This window comes from Falco cherrug, chromosome Z, assembly GCF_023634085.1.
Source record: "Falco cherrug isolate bFalChe1 chromosome Z, bFalChe1.pri, whole genome shotgun sequence".
Taxonomy (NCBI): Eukaryota; Metazoa; Chordata; class Aves; order Falconiformes; family Falconidae; genus Falco; species Falco cherrug.
Window position 1 is genome coordinate 66862335 of NC_073720.1, and position 15523 is coordinate 66877857.

General features: G+C 36.5%; 1 protein-coding gene across 1 annotated transcript in view; it reads left to right on the top strand.

Moving 5' to 3' along the window:
* Nucleotides 1-14460, top strand: part of DTWD2 (DTW domain containing 2) — a 98840-nt gene extending 84380 nt beyond the window's left edge. The window contains exons 5-6 of the mRNA XM_055699492.1: nt 8736-8864; nt 13232-14460. Coding sequence (XP_055555467.1) covers nt 8736-8864; nt 13232-13402 — 300 coding nt within the window. The 3' untranslated portion in view covers nt 13403-14460. The remainder of the gene's footprint in view (nt 1-8735; nt 8865-13231) is intronic.
* The last annotated feature ends 1063 nt before the right edge of the window (nt 14461-15523 follow it).

Here is a 15523-nt window from a genome sequence, read left to right on the forward strand (position 1 = left end):
AGCTCTTCTTCTTATCTGCAGTAATAACACTGTTCCTGATTTGTCTCCAGTTTCTCCATCATCCCTTCCCTAAGCCTTCAAAGTGCTTTACAGCATTGGGTAAATGTCATCGTACAGACAGAGACGGTGGAGCTCAGAGAAGGAAGGTGGCTTGCGTGAAGTTGTGCTGTGATTTAGCGAGCCTGGGTTATTTCCTGACACCAAGTCCAATGTCTTGTCTTCCAGGGAAGCAGGAGGTGTGCCTACAAACTCTCTTCAATCCCCTTCCAGCACTGGAGGCTGATACTTACCTGTCACTGCCAGCAGCCTGGTCTTGACCCCATAGAAAATGCTGTTTTAGATAACTTCTACTGATGAAGATTTTCATTAATGTGAAAGTTCATGTTACTTACCAAGTTATGTACTTGCTTTCTGCAGAGTAGCAATACTGAAGAGATTACTTCTTTTTTTAATATATATTTAGTTACTGTTTCCATCTTATTTATTAGGTGTAGGCCAGAATATCCTGTTTTCTTCTCTGCAAAAAGGTTCTCAGTCAGACATATGTTTATTTTCCAAACTTATTTGGGCACTTACTTCATACTACGCTTTTTTCATGCATGGTGTAAGTGATGACAAGCATCATTGGAAACTGTTTGAAACACTGTGATTCTGTAATTTTATCCCTTCCCTACTGTATGTAGCATTAGGGGTTCAAAGTATGCAGAAGTGCATAAGCATCTGACATAACTTTCAAAAACATTATTTACCTTGGTGATACTTACAGACTACCAAGGTTTGCAGGTGCTCTGCTATCCTATTTGACAATCTAAAGGGGAGATAATTTTGTTTGACTTTGCAAGATGTGACAAGTGCTAAATGGTTGAATTCTCTTAGCATCTTTGAGAAGATGCTAAAAAATCGAGTTCTTACAAAAACTGTAGTGACAGATTCTTGGTAAAACCACTTCAGAAATGATTGCACAGGCAGAAGAAGGGCCTGCTGTAAACAGTTTTGTAAAACAAATGAAGTGCTAAGGAAGCCACCGCAAACTGTTCCATGTTTTTGTGTAGGTGTCTGATTTCATCGTGCATTAAAGAGAGAGATAGTAGCCTAAGGAGTTGTTGGACTTTCTCAAATCTGCATACATGGTACTAAGTATTTTGAATTACCAGCTTCTCCTGCAAAGAAAAATTATGCTTTGTCACCTGAATCTTACCTCAGCTTCATGCAGCATCATGTGTAAAGATGATCAATACAGACATACAGATTAGATTGCAGATATATTTAGAAAAGTGAGGTATTTATTTTAGTGACTATTTTTAAACTTTAGTAGATATTTAGCTTGCAATTCTTTCAAGCATTTAATGAATGGAAGTTTCATGTTTATGTATCAAATTCTCCAGTCTTTGCACAAGCTAAATTACAAAGTGGGAAGCTTGCTATGTGAGAAGCTTGTCTTCCACAGATAAATGATACTGTCGGTAATTTTTTTGTTTACGGTGGTTTTTTCTGCCATAGTTCATTTACCACAATTTTTTACACGTTATAAATGTAATGTTATTTTGTATGATGATAAAAAGCTTTGCCTTTATTCTGATTTACTTTTTAAAGGCAGAATTTCATTTTTTTGATCATTGCTTCCTTGCTGAGCTCTTGGGAAAGAATCTCTATTGTACAAATTCAGCTAAAACAGTGTAGGAACACCCTAAAACCTTAAAGTCTGGCAGAAGTGGGGTGGCGAGAGTGCATATACTTGTGGGCACTTTTTTGCCAAATTTCTTCTTCATTTCACTTTTCTTCTTTTTCCTCAAAAATTTTCTGTAGGAATGTGCTGTAAGAATCTCTGTCTGTGAAGGAGACATTCCTTTTGCAATTTTATTTTTCTTCCTATCAATCAACTCTGTCTAAAACTGAAAGCGAGGAACACAGTAGAGAAATACTCTGTACAATCTGAGTTATCCTCATTAAAAAGATACTTTAATAGGAAGGACAGAATATTGTGAAACACTAAAAAATATTTTTTCCCAGAATGTACTTGTGGCATTCTCAACTATTTTTCTATATATCAAATTACAGGATACTTTTCTTTTGAACTTGTTTATACACTAACAAGAAAGAGCCATAATGAACTACAGAGGTGATTTTTTTAGAAGAGGTGTCTTGGAAGACATAGTCCTGGAACAAAGGGACATCATGTGGGATTATGTTCAGATGATGAATATTAAGTCATTCAGTCAGTAGCTTTACTGACTTCTTCTGGACTATTTTATCTTCAGCATGTAATACCCCACAGCAATAAAATCTGGTTCTTAAATTGTTTTGGTTCCAGAAGCAAAGAAAGGGCATTCTTGAAAGTGTATAAACATTTAATATCTTTTCATACACTAATGACATATTTGAAGAAAGAAATCTGGGGCACTGCATCTACACAAGTGTGTTTTTTAAGGGTGTGAGAAGGCTTCCATTTTTGACCTGTGAAAGAACTAATCTGAATTCCAACTCTGAATTCAGATTCTTCTGCACAGGCAGAAAGGAACATAAGTAGGTAGGACCTACAGAGAGGCACTATTCAGCAGAAACCATTATGCTTCTTTTGCAAAGCCAGAATATTACATATTTGCCACAGTTCCCATCGCAGCAGCAGTGAGGTATCCTGAGGCTTGTTGTAGTGATAACTCTGGACTCTAACCTGTTGCCATAAATAGCCTGAGAGGAAGGGTTTCTGGGATACCCAAAGAGAAGGATTTTGGGGTTTATCGGAAGTTTTTGAAGACAATGTGCAAAGTATCTCGTCACTTCATAGAAATTGAACAAATTTAAGTTTACCTGAAAGTCACAGTATAACCTACGACTTCTTTCACCATTTTACATGGAACATACACCAGAATGTCATGGATATGCCTAAATATTCAATCAAAAGACATGCAAAGGGGCAGAGGTTTTTGTGGCATCTATGTACTTTTTCAGGCTGCCCATATGTGACAGTTGCGTGGCAGTTACTCCCTCCAGTATTTAGAAACAGAGTGCTCTTAAGATGTCACTTTAAATTAAAGGCAAGATTTTGAACAAAATAACTTATTTATATTCTTAATCTAAATTTCAGTAGCATGCTGAGACTAAATTTATTCAGACTATCTTCTCTGTCACAAAGGTAATTTTATATTACTGCATGACATTTCTGTAAGAGATAAACGTAGTTTGTTTTGACATAAGGTAAAAGGTGTGTGTGCCAACTGGATACTGAGTGAAGGATCTTTCCCATGCCTGACTCCCTTTTCTGTCTGGATTATTTGTGCAGTAGCACAGACAGTGCTCTTCTTTGGCACCTTAAAAGCAATTTTTTCTTAGCTTCTAGAATAATGGGTGAGATGGCAGGATATGGTTGTAGTCTTTCTGGGGTTTTTCTGTGCCTTTTGAGTTCCTTTAAAAGAAAAGGGCTTATGATATTTTTTCTGGAAGATATTTATTAAAGTAACAGTACATACAAACAACAGCTACTACTTGTGTTAAGCAGCACGATGGATGGTGCTTGTTTACTTCTTTCTCTGAGATTTGAGCAAATTAATTCCCAAACAGGAATTCACATTTTATAAGGGCATTGTCAACATAAGTGAAAGAGGACAGGATCTTAAAATAAGTATAGGTTTTTCATAGAAGCCACAGAAGGATTTGTTCCTCTGGCTGTTTTGAGGTGCCTGTAGTCTAGTTGCGGAAAACAGGACAGACAAAACCAAGGATTGTTGAGCGTGTCCTGTGAGATAGATATACTAACTGTATAGCCTTTCTGTGTTCTTGGGGATGCACTATTTTCCAAAAGTAATTTTGCATAATGCTGGCTTCTCTTTGGAGAGTAAAGCTAGTAAGAGTAATGATGAAGAAATTGGCATAGAGAAGGTGAAAAGATAAGGATATTGTCATTAAGGAGAGGACTGAAGATAGAGCTTTCTGCAAGAGCGCCAGTCCTAATATTTAAATTAAAGCAGAAATCAGTTGCCTGTCTTTAATGGTTTAAAATTGTAAAAATTTCAAATAGGAGATCTTTGACCCCATCAAGATAACTTCTGCTTCCATCAGTTCTGAACAGCTGAACAGAATCAGCTGGATCGTCATATGCCTAGGGCATCTCCAAAGAGGGCCCTGGAAGAAGAAAGCAGCCCTGAGAAGTACTGAAGGGTCACTATTTTTGCTGTGATTCATATCCTTTGTAAATGCTAAGAGAGTGGTATGTTGGCAGAGAAGCCAGTGTCTATGAAGTTAATGTAAGAGTTTGTGAGAACTGATGAGGTTTGGGCTTTTGGAAATGTTGGGTCTTGAGTTACAGGTAGACATGAAACTTGATTGTGTGTGTTCCTTCATGCCTCTGTTGGCTTGGTTAAGTAAGCACCCAAACTTCTTGGCACTCAGAGAATACATACGCTGATTTCGGTGTCTTGGCTAAATTCCAGTGAGTAATTGCATTCAGCTTATCTACATTCCTCTCTTTAGTTGAATTGGTTGAGATAGTTTCCATCTTCTGTCTAATGCTATTGTTTATTTTGGTGAGTGGTGTTAAATAGGCAGCTGTTTTTTCAACTATTTTGTCACAAAGTGAAATTGTTTCAAAGTGTGCATATGATTTGTAAATTACTTTGACAGAAAAAAAGGAGAATTTTTGTATTGTAGTGTCTTTGTCAATTTATGGAGAGTTGGTTATAAAATATCATGGTTGTTATTTTGAAGCGTGCTTAGATAGGACATTTATGTATACTCATTCTGAGTTTTTGAAGTGTAAAGTGAGGGGTAGACGATCAGATTTTGTTTTCATTACCTGTGGAGGAACTTCTCCATAACTTTAAATTAAGCTTAATCAGCTGGATTTAAGATATGCAGGTGACAGATATTAGAATTAATACAACTAAGTAGTGCAGAAGCTCTGATGAGGCTGTTGCAATGCCCCACCTGAAACTATTAACTCTACAAAAAGCAAGACAAGTTTTAGACCTGTTGGCATGAGATAAGTTGTCCTACCCAGTCATGCTTGACAATAGGAAATATTTCGTATATCTATCTAGGCATTTTTTTCAAGAAGATATTAATCCCATTTCTGAAGTATGTATTAATTACATTCATTTGTTTTGGTTTCTATTGTGTTTTGGCTTTGTCTTACCATTCAGTTTATGCTCTGACTTGGTAGAGCACCTCCTTGTGTGTTTTATTCATTCAGTGACTGTACCTACTTTCTGATAGACAGTCAGTCACCTGGTGAGTCTGTCTGATTTGTGACAGACAGAGGCTACATTGACTGTATTTCAGGTGTCTAAGGATCATTTATTTAGATACTGTGCTGCCCTGGAGTACAGAGTAGGGTAAAATGCATGTTTGTTGAAAAAAAGCCTAAGAGACAAACTGTAGCAGGGAGGTGTCCTGCTCAGGTGTTCATCCCCACATCTCCATCACTGTGCTGCCTGGCTGTGGTATTTTCATATCATCCCAGTGAATATGTAGTTTTTCAGAAAAATGGATGGGGACCACTTGTTTCCATCCTCTCTTACTCTTCCCAAGAGAGAAGAAATGTGGTTGCTGCTGTGGTTTTTAGAAGTGGGAAGTTATCCTGTTGTACATTGACAGCTGTTTGAGAGCTGCACTTACAGACTTTCTGGCTCCACAGTGTAACGCAGAGTGCAGGCGGCTTTTCTTCTGTAGAAGCTGTCTTGCAGTCACGAGTAGTTTTCCTTTCTGTGGAATGCTGATGATCTTAAAAGTTTTCCAGCATGACACCCAAGAAATGAAGTATTGAAACCAACAGAGAACTATTCCCAGTTCCTACACAACAACAACGACAACAAAAAAACCAACCAAAAAACATCAAAAAAAGTGAAGGCCTGTTGTCCATGTCCGAGTGGGAAGTCAGGGTGCCTGCAGGTAGTCTGTGAGATGGTTTCAACCTCTGTAGAGAGACTCTATGAAGAACGTGGCTGTCAGCTGTTGAGGAAAAGTGTGGATATATGCTTGCTCTGCTGCTCAGGATACATGCTGGAGAAGCAATGGACTGAGTTTATCAGGGTTTTAAACACCTATCTAGGAGTTTCTAAGTAGGGACTAAAAACTCCCTCTAGCATAGATCTCTGTATACTTGAAATAACAGGCCTACATCTCTGTCATGATGGAGATTCATATGTGGTCCCAGTAAGGGAGCATCAAAACAAAGCAAACCTTGAAGAACAACAAATGAAAATTTTAGATTTTGGTTTAATTTTCCTTTGCATTTCATTACATACACTGATGTCCAAATTTTACATTTTCTTTCCTAAATGATTTTATTCTCTTTTGATTCTTCAATACCAAATTGAAGAAGGTAGTTGATAAAGGCTAGGATGTATCCAATAGCTTAATTCATTAGTCTGCTCTGGATCTGTTCCCCAGCATGTGGACTGAATTTGCTGTTGAATATCCAAGTAACTGTTAACATATTTCATACAGTACATGAAAATTCTGTGGTATGACTGGAATTAAAGATTGTATGATAGGCTTCCAGTATGGTGTAATAGCAAGCATAATCTGGTGATAGGGTGCTAGATATAAATTCTTTTCTTTTGACACTCAGTACAGAGCTGGAGGCTAAAGACCCTGTGTTTGCAGACATGAAATAATCAACTGTTTAACTATCTTGGTTTTAAATGTAAAATAGCAGGTTAAATTTTATAGTAAGTAATAGGCATTCATTGAGTAGTTTGTCATGCATTGTGCCAATTCATTTGCAGAATTATGCTGAATAGCTGCAGAAAATGAAAATTAGTTTTAAGTGGACATGGCCATTGACTTTGCAGGAAATAACTGTATATCATCACCTGTAACCATGACTTTTAAAAATCTAAGAATAGTATGTTCAGGAAAGATACTTTTGTATGTGCTTTGAGACCAGTGGTGCATTTTTAGTTTAATTAACAGCTGGTAATAGTATAACCTGATTAAAAATACAGTGCATTCCAGGTGATTATTATGATAAGCAACCTTAAAATAGCAAAAACGTCACTCTTCAGTCAGAGGGGCAAAATGGAAGATGTGATATTAAAATTATTTAATTAAAATGACACCTCCATTATTACAGTTATGAAAATAATACAAATGTGTTTTTATATAATGCAAAGATCATAATGTTAGTATGCTGTATTCTTTACATAACTAACATGCATCCATCTTCTCAATTTCTCAACCCAAATATGTATACTTTGGCTGTAGAAAGTGGTCTCTCCAAACTATCTAAAACAATCATTGCTAGAAACTTTTAAAACATTCTGAAATGTGATGTTTTGGTTCTTCAAGCCCACCCAATAACAAGACTAGCATTAAGAAAAATATAATAATTTTCCTTTGATAAACAGGTTGGGACCTTCTGTCACAAAGGTACATTTTTCTGTCTTCTCCTATGTTTTGAGTGTATTGAGCTTTTATAGCTAACTTACTTGTCCTTTCCAGAATGGCTTTCCTCTTCTCTGGTTGCCTTCTTTTTTATTTATTTATTTTAAATTCCCGTTACGTTAGGGTCAGATAAAGCATTGGAATTCAATCTTATTCATTCATGTTTCTTCAGCAGATTGGATTTTCCCTTTTATAAAGGAGATACTTAGAACTTTTTTAAGAGTGCGTGATTGCATGTAAAACAGATGAAGGAAAATGAAGCATTACAAATAAAAGTAAACATGAGTGAAGTGAAGAGGGAAGATAAAACCTCTGGCAAACAAAATGGGAGGAATATTATGATGGCCATGGGGAGCAGTCATTCATTTTTTTTTTTTGAGAATAAGGAAAAATAAGACAGTTGTTGGGATGAAATTAAAAAAAAAGAAGATTGACTTGCTTTTTTGTAAAGAGTCCTTAGGGTTTTTTTTACTGTACTACAGGTTTGGTTGTTTGGTTGGTTTTTTTTTTTTTTTTTGAAAGGAACTGATAATTTTTGATTAAGAATAGTGGCAATTTTGCTAAATTATTAACTTGTTTAGCAAATTATGCTTTAAACGTATGTGGAGATGGAAATTTTAGGAATAAGGAATAATACCTGAATTTTCACACAAAGTCCAATAATGTAAATTCTATAATGTTTCAACTGCTGTTTATAAACTCAGTAAAAGCTTTTAGATCTGAAAATAAACAGTGTAGTGTTGAATTACATCATTTTTTCTTAAAAACCTTTAACTTGTGAGATAGTGCAAAGTGATTGTCACTTGAGGCAGAGCCAATAAATCACTTTCAGACATGGTTCAGGTAAACAAATTGTTCTAATCAGTTACCTAGTACATTATTTGAATAAATGAAGTTTCTAAAAGTCTTTCATTCAGAACTTGACAAATAATATTTAACCAAGGTAAACAGTGTCAGTGGCTATACAGTAATTGGACACTGTACAGGATCATTGTGTGTTTAGTGTGTGCAATAAAACAAGCATAAGTGAAAAATTGCATTTCTGTTGCAAGATTTCCATGGTAATTGAAATCAGTTTCTAATATTTCACTCAGTCTTTCTTTAACAAACAATTCTATTTTCATTACGTGTACAGTAACAAATGAGAAGTTTTTGTCTCTGGTGCTGACTTATGGGTATTACGATATTATACTTAACAGCATGAGGTCATTGGCTGCTGGGAGACACAACAGCAAAAAGGAAAGAAAAGCAACTGTTCACAGAGGGGAAGGGGCTGTGTTTTGCTTAGTGTAGGGAAGAAGTATCTTGTTTGCTATACTGATCTGTTTATTTTAGTAGTTCCTGCTGTTTTTCAGGTGCAGTTAAAAACCAACATTTCAAGTCAATATGTAATTCGTACACAGCCAACAAACACCTGTCTGTCTACACTTGAATGTGCAGCTGTTGCTCTTACTATCATGGAAAAAAATACGATTATACAAGAGGTACGTAATTTTTCTTTTATAAATAATAGAGGGGCAGTGAAGGTAGTTAGCTATCAATGTCACATTTGACAGTCAAAATCTTAACATTTTGATGGTTTTGTTGCCCAGTGAACTAAACCAAGAACATACCAACAGAAACTAGTTTTCTTCAGATGTTTATTAACTCAAGTATGTTCAGACTGGTGTGACACTTTCTTGTGTTCCAAAAGTCTCTATAGTTTTCCTGTTCTTTATTCAACATTGGTGCCAGATTGCTGAGGGAACTTGTTAGATACAAAGGTCTTGAATGGTTGTTTGGCTATTCCTCTTTTCAATATGTTAAATTCTAGTATGGTATTTTCTGTTCTATCCCCTAATGGAATTAGATTGGCTCTTTTGCCTCAGAGGGTTGTCTGAAGATAAACCTGGACAACATTCAGGGCTAAAAATATTGCTTTGATGATTTTTAAAGTACCAGTTAGGTCAGGTCATGTTCTGTAGCAGATTGTATTTGCTGCTGCGATGTCCATCAAGGCTGAGTGCAGACTACTTATCTTACAGACCAATTTTACTGTGGTAGCCCATTTCTGTATGGAGTAACAGATTGGTTATGGAAGACAACTGCTACCTTCCCAGCCATCTAAATTCCTCTCTTTTCCTTTTCTTTCTGTTTTCCCCTTCTTCTTTATTTGTCTAGTGCTTTGCACAGGCACTCCCACTTTTACAAGTTTTCACTGTGCAATATTCGGGTTCATTTGTCTCGATGTGACATTTTTTTCTGTTTTATTACTAAATCTCCCTTTTCTTCTTCCCTATTTTTTCTATTTGTCTTTTCTTTTCATTGTTTCTTTCTTGTACCATTTACTCATTTTTAACTCAGCAGTCCTAATGTCCTCCAGTTCCTTCTTTCTTTCTACCTCATTCTTCTTTTCCATCATGTTCTGTCATCTGTACTACTTTCTTGCACACTGCTTCTGTAATTCTAAATATGATGAGCGACTCACATTCTCTTCACCTGTACATTACTTTTTTAAAAAAAGTTGGTTTATAAGGCACTAAATACATGTGCCTTATAAAAACAAATGCCACAATACAAAGTAAAAACCTATAGAGATGACAGTTGGGGTTTTAGCCCATAACAAACAGAAGTACTACTGCGTATATTGCAGGGCAAATAGTGCAGAGGTGTATTGTTACAGTTACCTCTTCCTGTGATGTTTTTCTGAGTTCACTTGACATTTCTTGTTGAAAAACTTCAAAACATAGACTGTGTACCAGGCTTGTTTAATAAACTAAATTGTACGAAGGTAACATGCTAGATTGACTTTTTTAAACAGTTGTTTTTGAGTATTTCTTAACTATAATATGTTGAAAACTACTTTGTTTTATGTACTATGTTAAACAACGGTAATTAACTGTTAACTGTTATTAACTGTTCAGTTGCTGTAATGTATGGAATTTACATGTTGCACTCTTATGTTACCAAAGTTGTACTCACTTGAAAGTACAATTAGTATTTTGTAGCAAAGGAAGATATTAGTAAACTTGGCAGAGATTGTAGCCTATAATGACACTGATATCTAATTTTAATGAAGGCAGAAAACATGATGATTGATTGGTTGAGTAGTCATTCATTGGGACTGAATAATGTGCCAGGCAGTGTTTGGAAGGGAGTTTTTGTGCTAGGTCTCAAAGGCTTTGTGCCATTGACTTTCTTGTGTTTTTTCCTAACGGAAAATAAATAAAACCTGAAGCAACTTAAAATCAGGAGTGTTTATTAATTTTAAATCATACATGCTATAATAGATGTTAGAAGGTGGTGTATGTGTATATACACCTTAAAATGTTTATTTACCTCAGTTGAGAATTAAATTGTCATAGAAACGTTTAGACATTTTCACCAGTCTCTTCATATTCTAATACTGGGGAACAGTATTACTTCAGGTACTATCATCTGAGGCTCTTTGGAATTTGTAAAATACCTTTGGATACAAATTGTTAAAAAGAAAAAGTATTTCCAAAATGTGAGAAACTTAAGATAATTTGGAGATCAGTATCAGTAAAGTTTATATCTCTCTTAAATAGGATATTAAAGTATTTAAATACTCTTTAATTTGTGGTTAACTTCTTCAGTTAAGACCTGAATTTAAAATCACTGGGCTGGCAAATGACATTGAGAATAACTGGTGCTAAACTCTAAAGAGTTTCATTTAGTTAGCAGTCAGGAAGGATTAATTTTCTTTTTAGCCTGTGTTGGTCTCGGATTATTTACTGGAGTCAAATAACCATTATCTTTTTTAATAGATCAGTATTTTTAAATGATCCTCTGAAGTCAAAGCATAGCAAGGTGATCTTTGACTCTCAAAAACCCAAATGCTAATCCAGTTTGAGACAGGCAGTGAAGTGTATTACTGCATGGAAAGTAGTAAGTTGTTTTCTGCAAAAACTAGATGGCAGAGATGATCTGAATACGCCCTTACAGCTTGCTTGAAGATAGAATTCTTTTGTAAGCCTGTCCCACTGATCTCGCACAGTCCTGGAGCTGTGGAATGCAACCCAGTGTGTTTATGTCTTCCTGCCAGCCAGCTCACAACTCTTAGGTGTCATCAGAGGAATTTGGGACTTAACAGTTCTTGAGTTTAAGTTTATCCCAGGTCAAAGAATACTAATTGGACATTAGCCTTTTCCTTGCAATTGTGATCCCACTAGTCTGTGATGGAACAGGCTATTAAGTTAATGTCCTTCTTAATCTTTTGTTGCTGACATTAGTAATATCAATTTAATAAGCCTTTTGAAAAAGACCTATGAGTAGTTTTGCACTGTAGACCCAGGTCTGCAATCTGATTGTGTACCCGCAAGGTAGTACAGAAGAGTCTGTGAAGAGATGTAAAGCTCATCCATGTATTCACTACATTCTAGTGTCCATCCTGGGTTGCTCATATCCTTCTCCATCAGATAATGAAATTTTGATACTTGACCTCCACCTACTAAAAAAGTTTCCCAGGTCAAAAGTTGCCTCTGTAGTTGGCATAGTGTAGAATATGCCACCCTCATGTCTGCCTCTGTGACACTGGAGTGTCGCCTCAACATTAAATCAATTGCATTTAGAATGAGACTGGGACAAAGTGTGTGGCCACACAAGAAAACATGGCTTAGAAATCGGAAGTCTGTGTAACATCTTTTCTAGAAACCTGTGTATCTTTTTATGACAGTGCAGCTATCGTATGCTTGTATGTTAAAAGAAGGTAATGATTTACTGTAGAAGTTAAACCTATGAAAAATTAGAAATACTGAAACTAAAGTGGTTTTTGTGTATTTACTTTTTCCTTTGGTGTGCTAGGACAATGCTGGCATATTTTTCCTTCATTAGGACTTCTGTCTTACTCAAGTCCAGGGTGAATGTTTTGTTAGTGTCTACAATTCCCAGTCCTGTATTCTGTTTCATCTCTTCCACTCAGAATTGGCCCACCCTACTTTTCAAAGACAAAATTACCAGTTTCTCAAAGATGCTTCTGTGAAAGCTGCAATAGCCAAGAGCTTCATAAGCATTCATGCACTTTTTTTATATGCTCTCTGAATTAAGTGAGCACTATTCCCAGCATAGAAGATGGTGAATTGAAGTTGAGAGCAATGGAAGTTAAAAATGGGCACTTAGTTTGATGCCCAGTATAAGTCACTTATTTTCCTGTGCTTGGAAGAGTCACATTCTCAGTAGAAACTCAGCTCCTGCTCACTGCAGTTGCATTTGTGATTGCGTTACACTTCTGTGCGTGTGGCCCCACAATAATGAGTCAGGCAACCAGAAAATGAAGAACCTACAATTAGGAACCACTTGTGATAAATTTAGTTTGTGTGGCTTCATTAGTCCTACATAATATCGCTGGGCAGAAGCAGGGATATAGTCCAGCCTCCAGGGTAGCAGCCCACCTGCACTGATCACGAGTGCCTCCTCTTTCCAAAACTCAGCCTCAAGGTATCTTGGTGCAAGCACAAACAGCTTAGTTATTGTTACTTATTTTATTACAGCTTGTTGGCTGAGCCACAGTAGTTGATTGTAGTCCATTGCTAAGGTCAAGTTAAAGCCATAACTTACAGTAATATAGCCGGGGCTGAAGTTGGGATCAAGTGGGTCCAAGGAAGGAGTAAGGAATGACAGGGGGTGGGTGGATGTATGTTTGCTATGTGGCTTCTTTTTAGTACATCTCTTACTCAGCTGCGTTCTCTGTGTATCCAAAAGTTATATTTTATTAGCATTTATCATCCAAATTATATTTTATCAGAATTTTTAAGTAGCTGTGAATACAGAACCTGGAATGATTTTTGTGTCTAAAACAGCTTACTAAAAGGTTGGTGATTTTGTCTCCCCCCCCCTCTTCATCTCTCTGCAGACTATACTCCGTCCACTTCAAGCCTTATGCTCTTTCCAGCTTCAGCATGGTGCCCAGATCCATCACAGCAAGGAGCATCTTCTCAAGAACGGCTTATATGACAAGCCAATGCCAAAGAATAAGCGTAAACTCAGAAGAATGGAGCTTTTGGTGAATAATGTTAAAATATAGAAAAGCTGTACTGACAGTACAGTACGATTTATTTGCAGCTAGCAAATGAATATGAATCTGGATTTGATCCAAATGGTTGACTGTACTGTAATAAAACAATTTTTAGGTCCTTCATAGCCAGGAGTTTATCTACCAACGTGGCAAACAGTAATGGACAAGCTTTTTCACTTTTACAGTAGGCCAGGTGCCTTTGTTCAGATGATAAAAGATCATTCTCTTTTCCTATAGAAAAGAAGAAGAAAACAGCATAATTTAGAGTTACATTATCTCTTGGGTGACAAGTATGATCCTCAATCTGACTGGATAAATTTACTTTGGAAAAGCTTTTATCAGTACGAAAAGACAAGGAATATGAATGTGATAGAATGGTAAGGCTTCAGCATTTAGAAGCATATTGAATTTCTGCTGAGCATTTTAACTTCAGTATCTAATTATAGTAGATTTTCAAACTGTAGTTCCTTGTATTTCTTAGTTCAGATGAACATAAGGCAAGTTATTTGGATAGTCCTTTGTAATTTTGATATTTTTATTTCTTACATTATTAGAATTCCTTTTCATAAATTTATATGCATTTTACAATGCAGTTGGGTTTAATTTGTCTCTTAGACTTAATTTTTAAATTAAACCCACATATGTTTTTACCAGAACCTGAACACTTCTGACTTAAAAAAACAAAAGTGAATGTAGATAAATGATTTTTGGAATTGTAACTCAGATGTCATCTTCCGCAGAAGGTGACATTTTATGGGTATGGATATGTCATACCCACACCCTGACATGCAGTGGTTATGATTCTAAAGGAATTAAGCAATCCCAGTGTAAACAGCTCTGTAAGAACTATTATGCAATGACAAATTATTATGTCTGGATACAACCTACTAACATGATTGCACATCCATTATATTTCATGTGTTTTTTAATTAGTTCTCTTCTAACTGATATAACTGTACCTCTTTCTAATGGGAATTGCTAGAAGCAGAAGAGTTGGATATTTTTAGAACCTTTGTGATTTTATGATCTGGAGGGAAAAAATAAAATAAAGGTTTTGATGTTCCTTTTTTCACGTTCATAAATGCCTCCTTCATGAAACAGATCGAAATACTTAATGTTTGTCTTTACTATCGGTTCCACTCTAGGTAACAACATGGAGCTAATTGGGTACTAATTAGTCCTAGGAAAAGAGATATTTTGTCTTTAATTTATGAGCTGCAAGGCAAGAAACTACAGAAGTAGGGGGTGTGAAGACAGCTAACCAATATATTAACTGAAAGCATTTCTGCAATTAACAAGAGAGGTCAAAATTAGGTCAGAGATCAGTTAAGAAGTTTTAGTTAACCCTGAGCTCAATAGTGACCTTTTGTTTAGGCATGGATTAGCAATTTAATTGGTCTGGCTGTGTTAGCAAAGTTTATATAACCTTTTTCTCTCAGTCTTGATAAATCCTGTTATGTGTTGTTAAATTCAGCAAACCTGAATTAGTTTTGACAAATCTGAAGCAAAACAGTCTCATATGATTAATGATGGTGTAGATGCACTTTTGTTCCCATTGGAACAGAGAAAGGGCATATTTATTCCTGTAGCAAAGCACATCGCAGTGATCTCCAGGCTAGCTTGGAGTGTGAAGTTGCTGTCTTGTGCAACTTGTGTGTGCAGCCTTGTGTGTGATGCTGCCTCCAGCTCTGGGGTTGGCATGGCTCATGCTGGGCTGGGAATCTGTTTCTCCTGTGCTCTAGGATAGGCTTGAAGCATTCCTTAAGGAACCAAGATGTTGTGGTTTAACCCTGGCTGGCAACTAAGCCCCACACAGCCTATTGCTTGCTCCCCCGTGATGGGATGGGGAGAGAATCAGAAAAGTGAGAAAACTTGTAGATTGAGATAAAGGCAGTTTAATAGGTAAAGCAAAAGGTGCCCACACAAGCAAAGCAAAACAAGGAATTCATCCATGGCTTCCCATGGGCAGGCAGGTGCTCAGCCATCCCCAGGAAAGCCGGGCTCCATCACAGGTAACAGTTACTTGGGAAGACAAACACCATCACTCCAAATGTCCCCCACTTCCTTCTTCTCCTGCTTTATATGCTGAGCATGATGCCCTATGGTATGGAATACCCCTTTGGTCGGTTG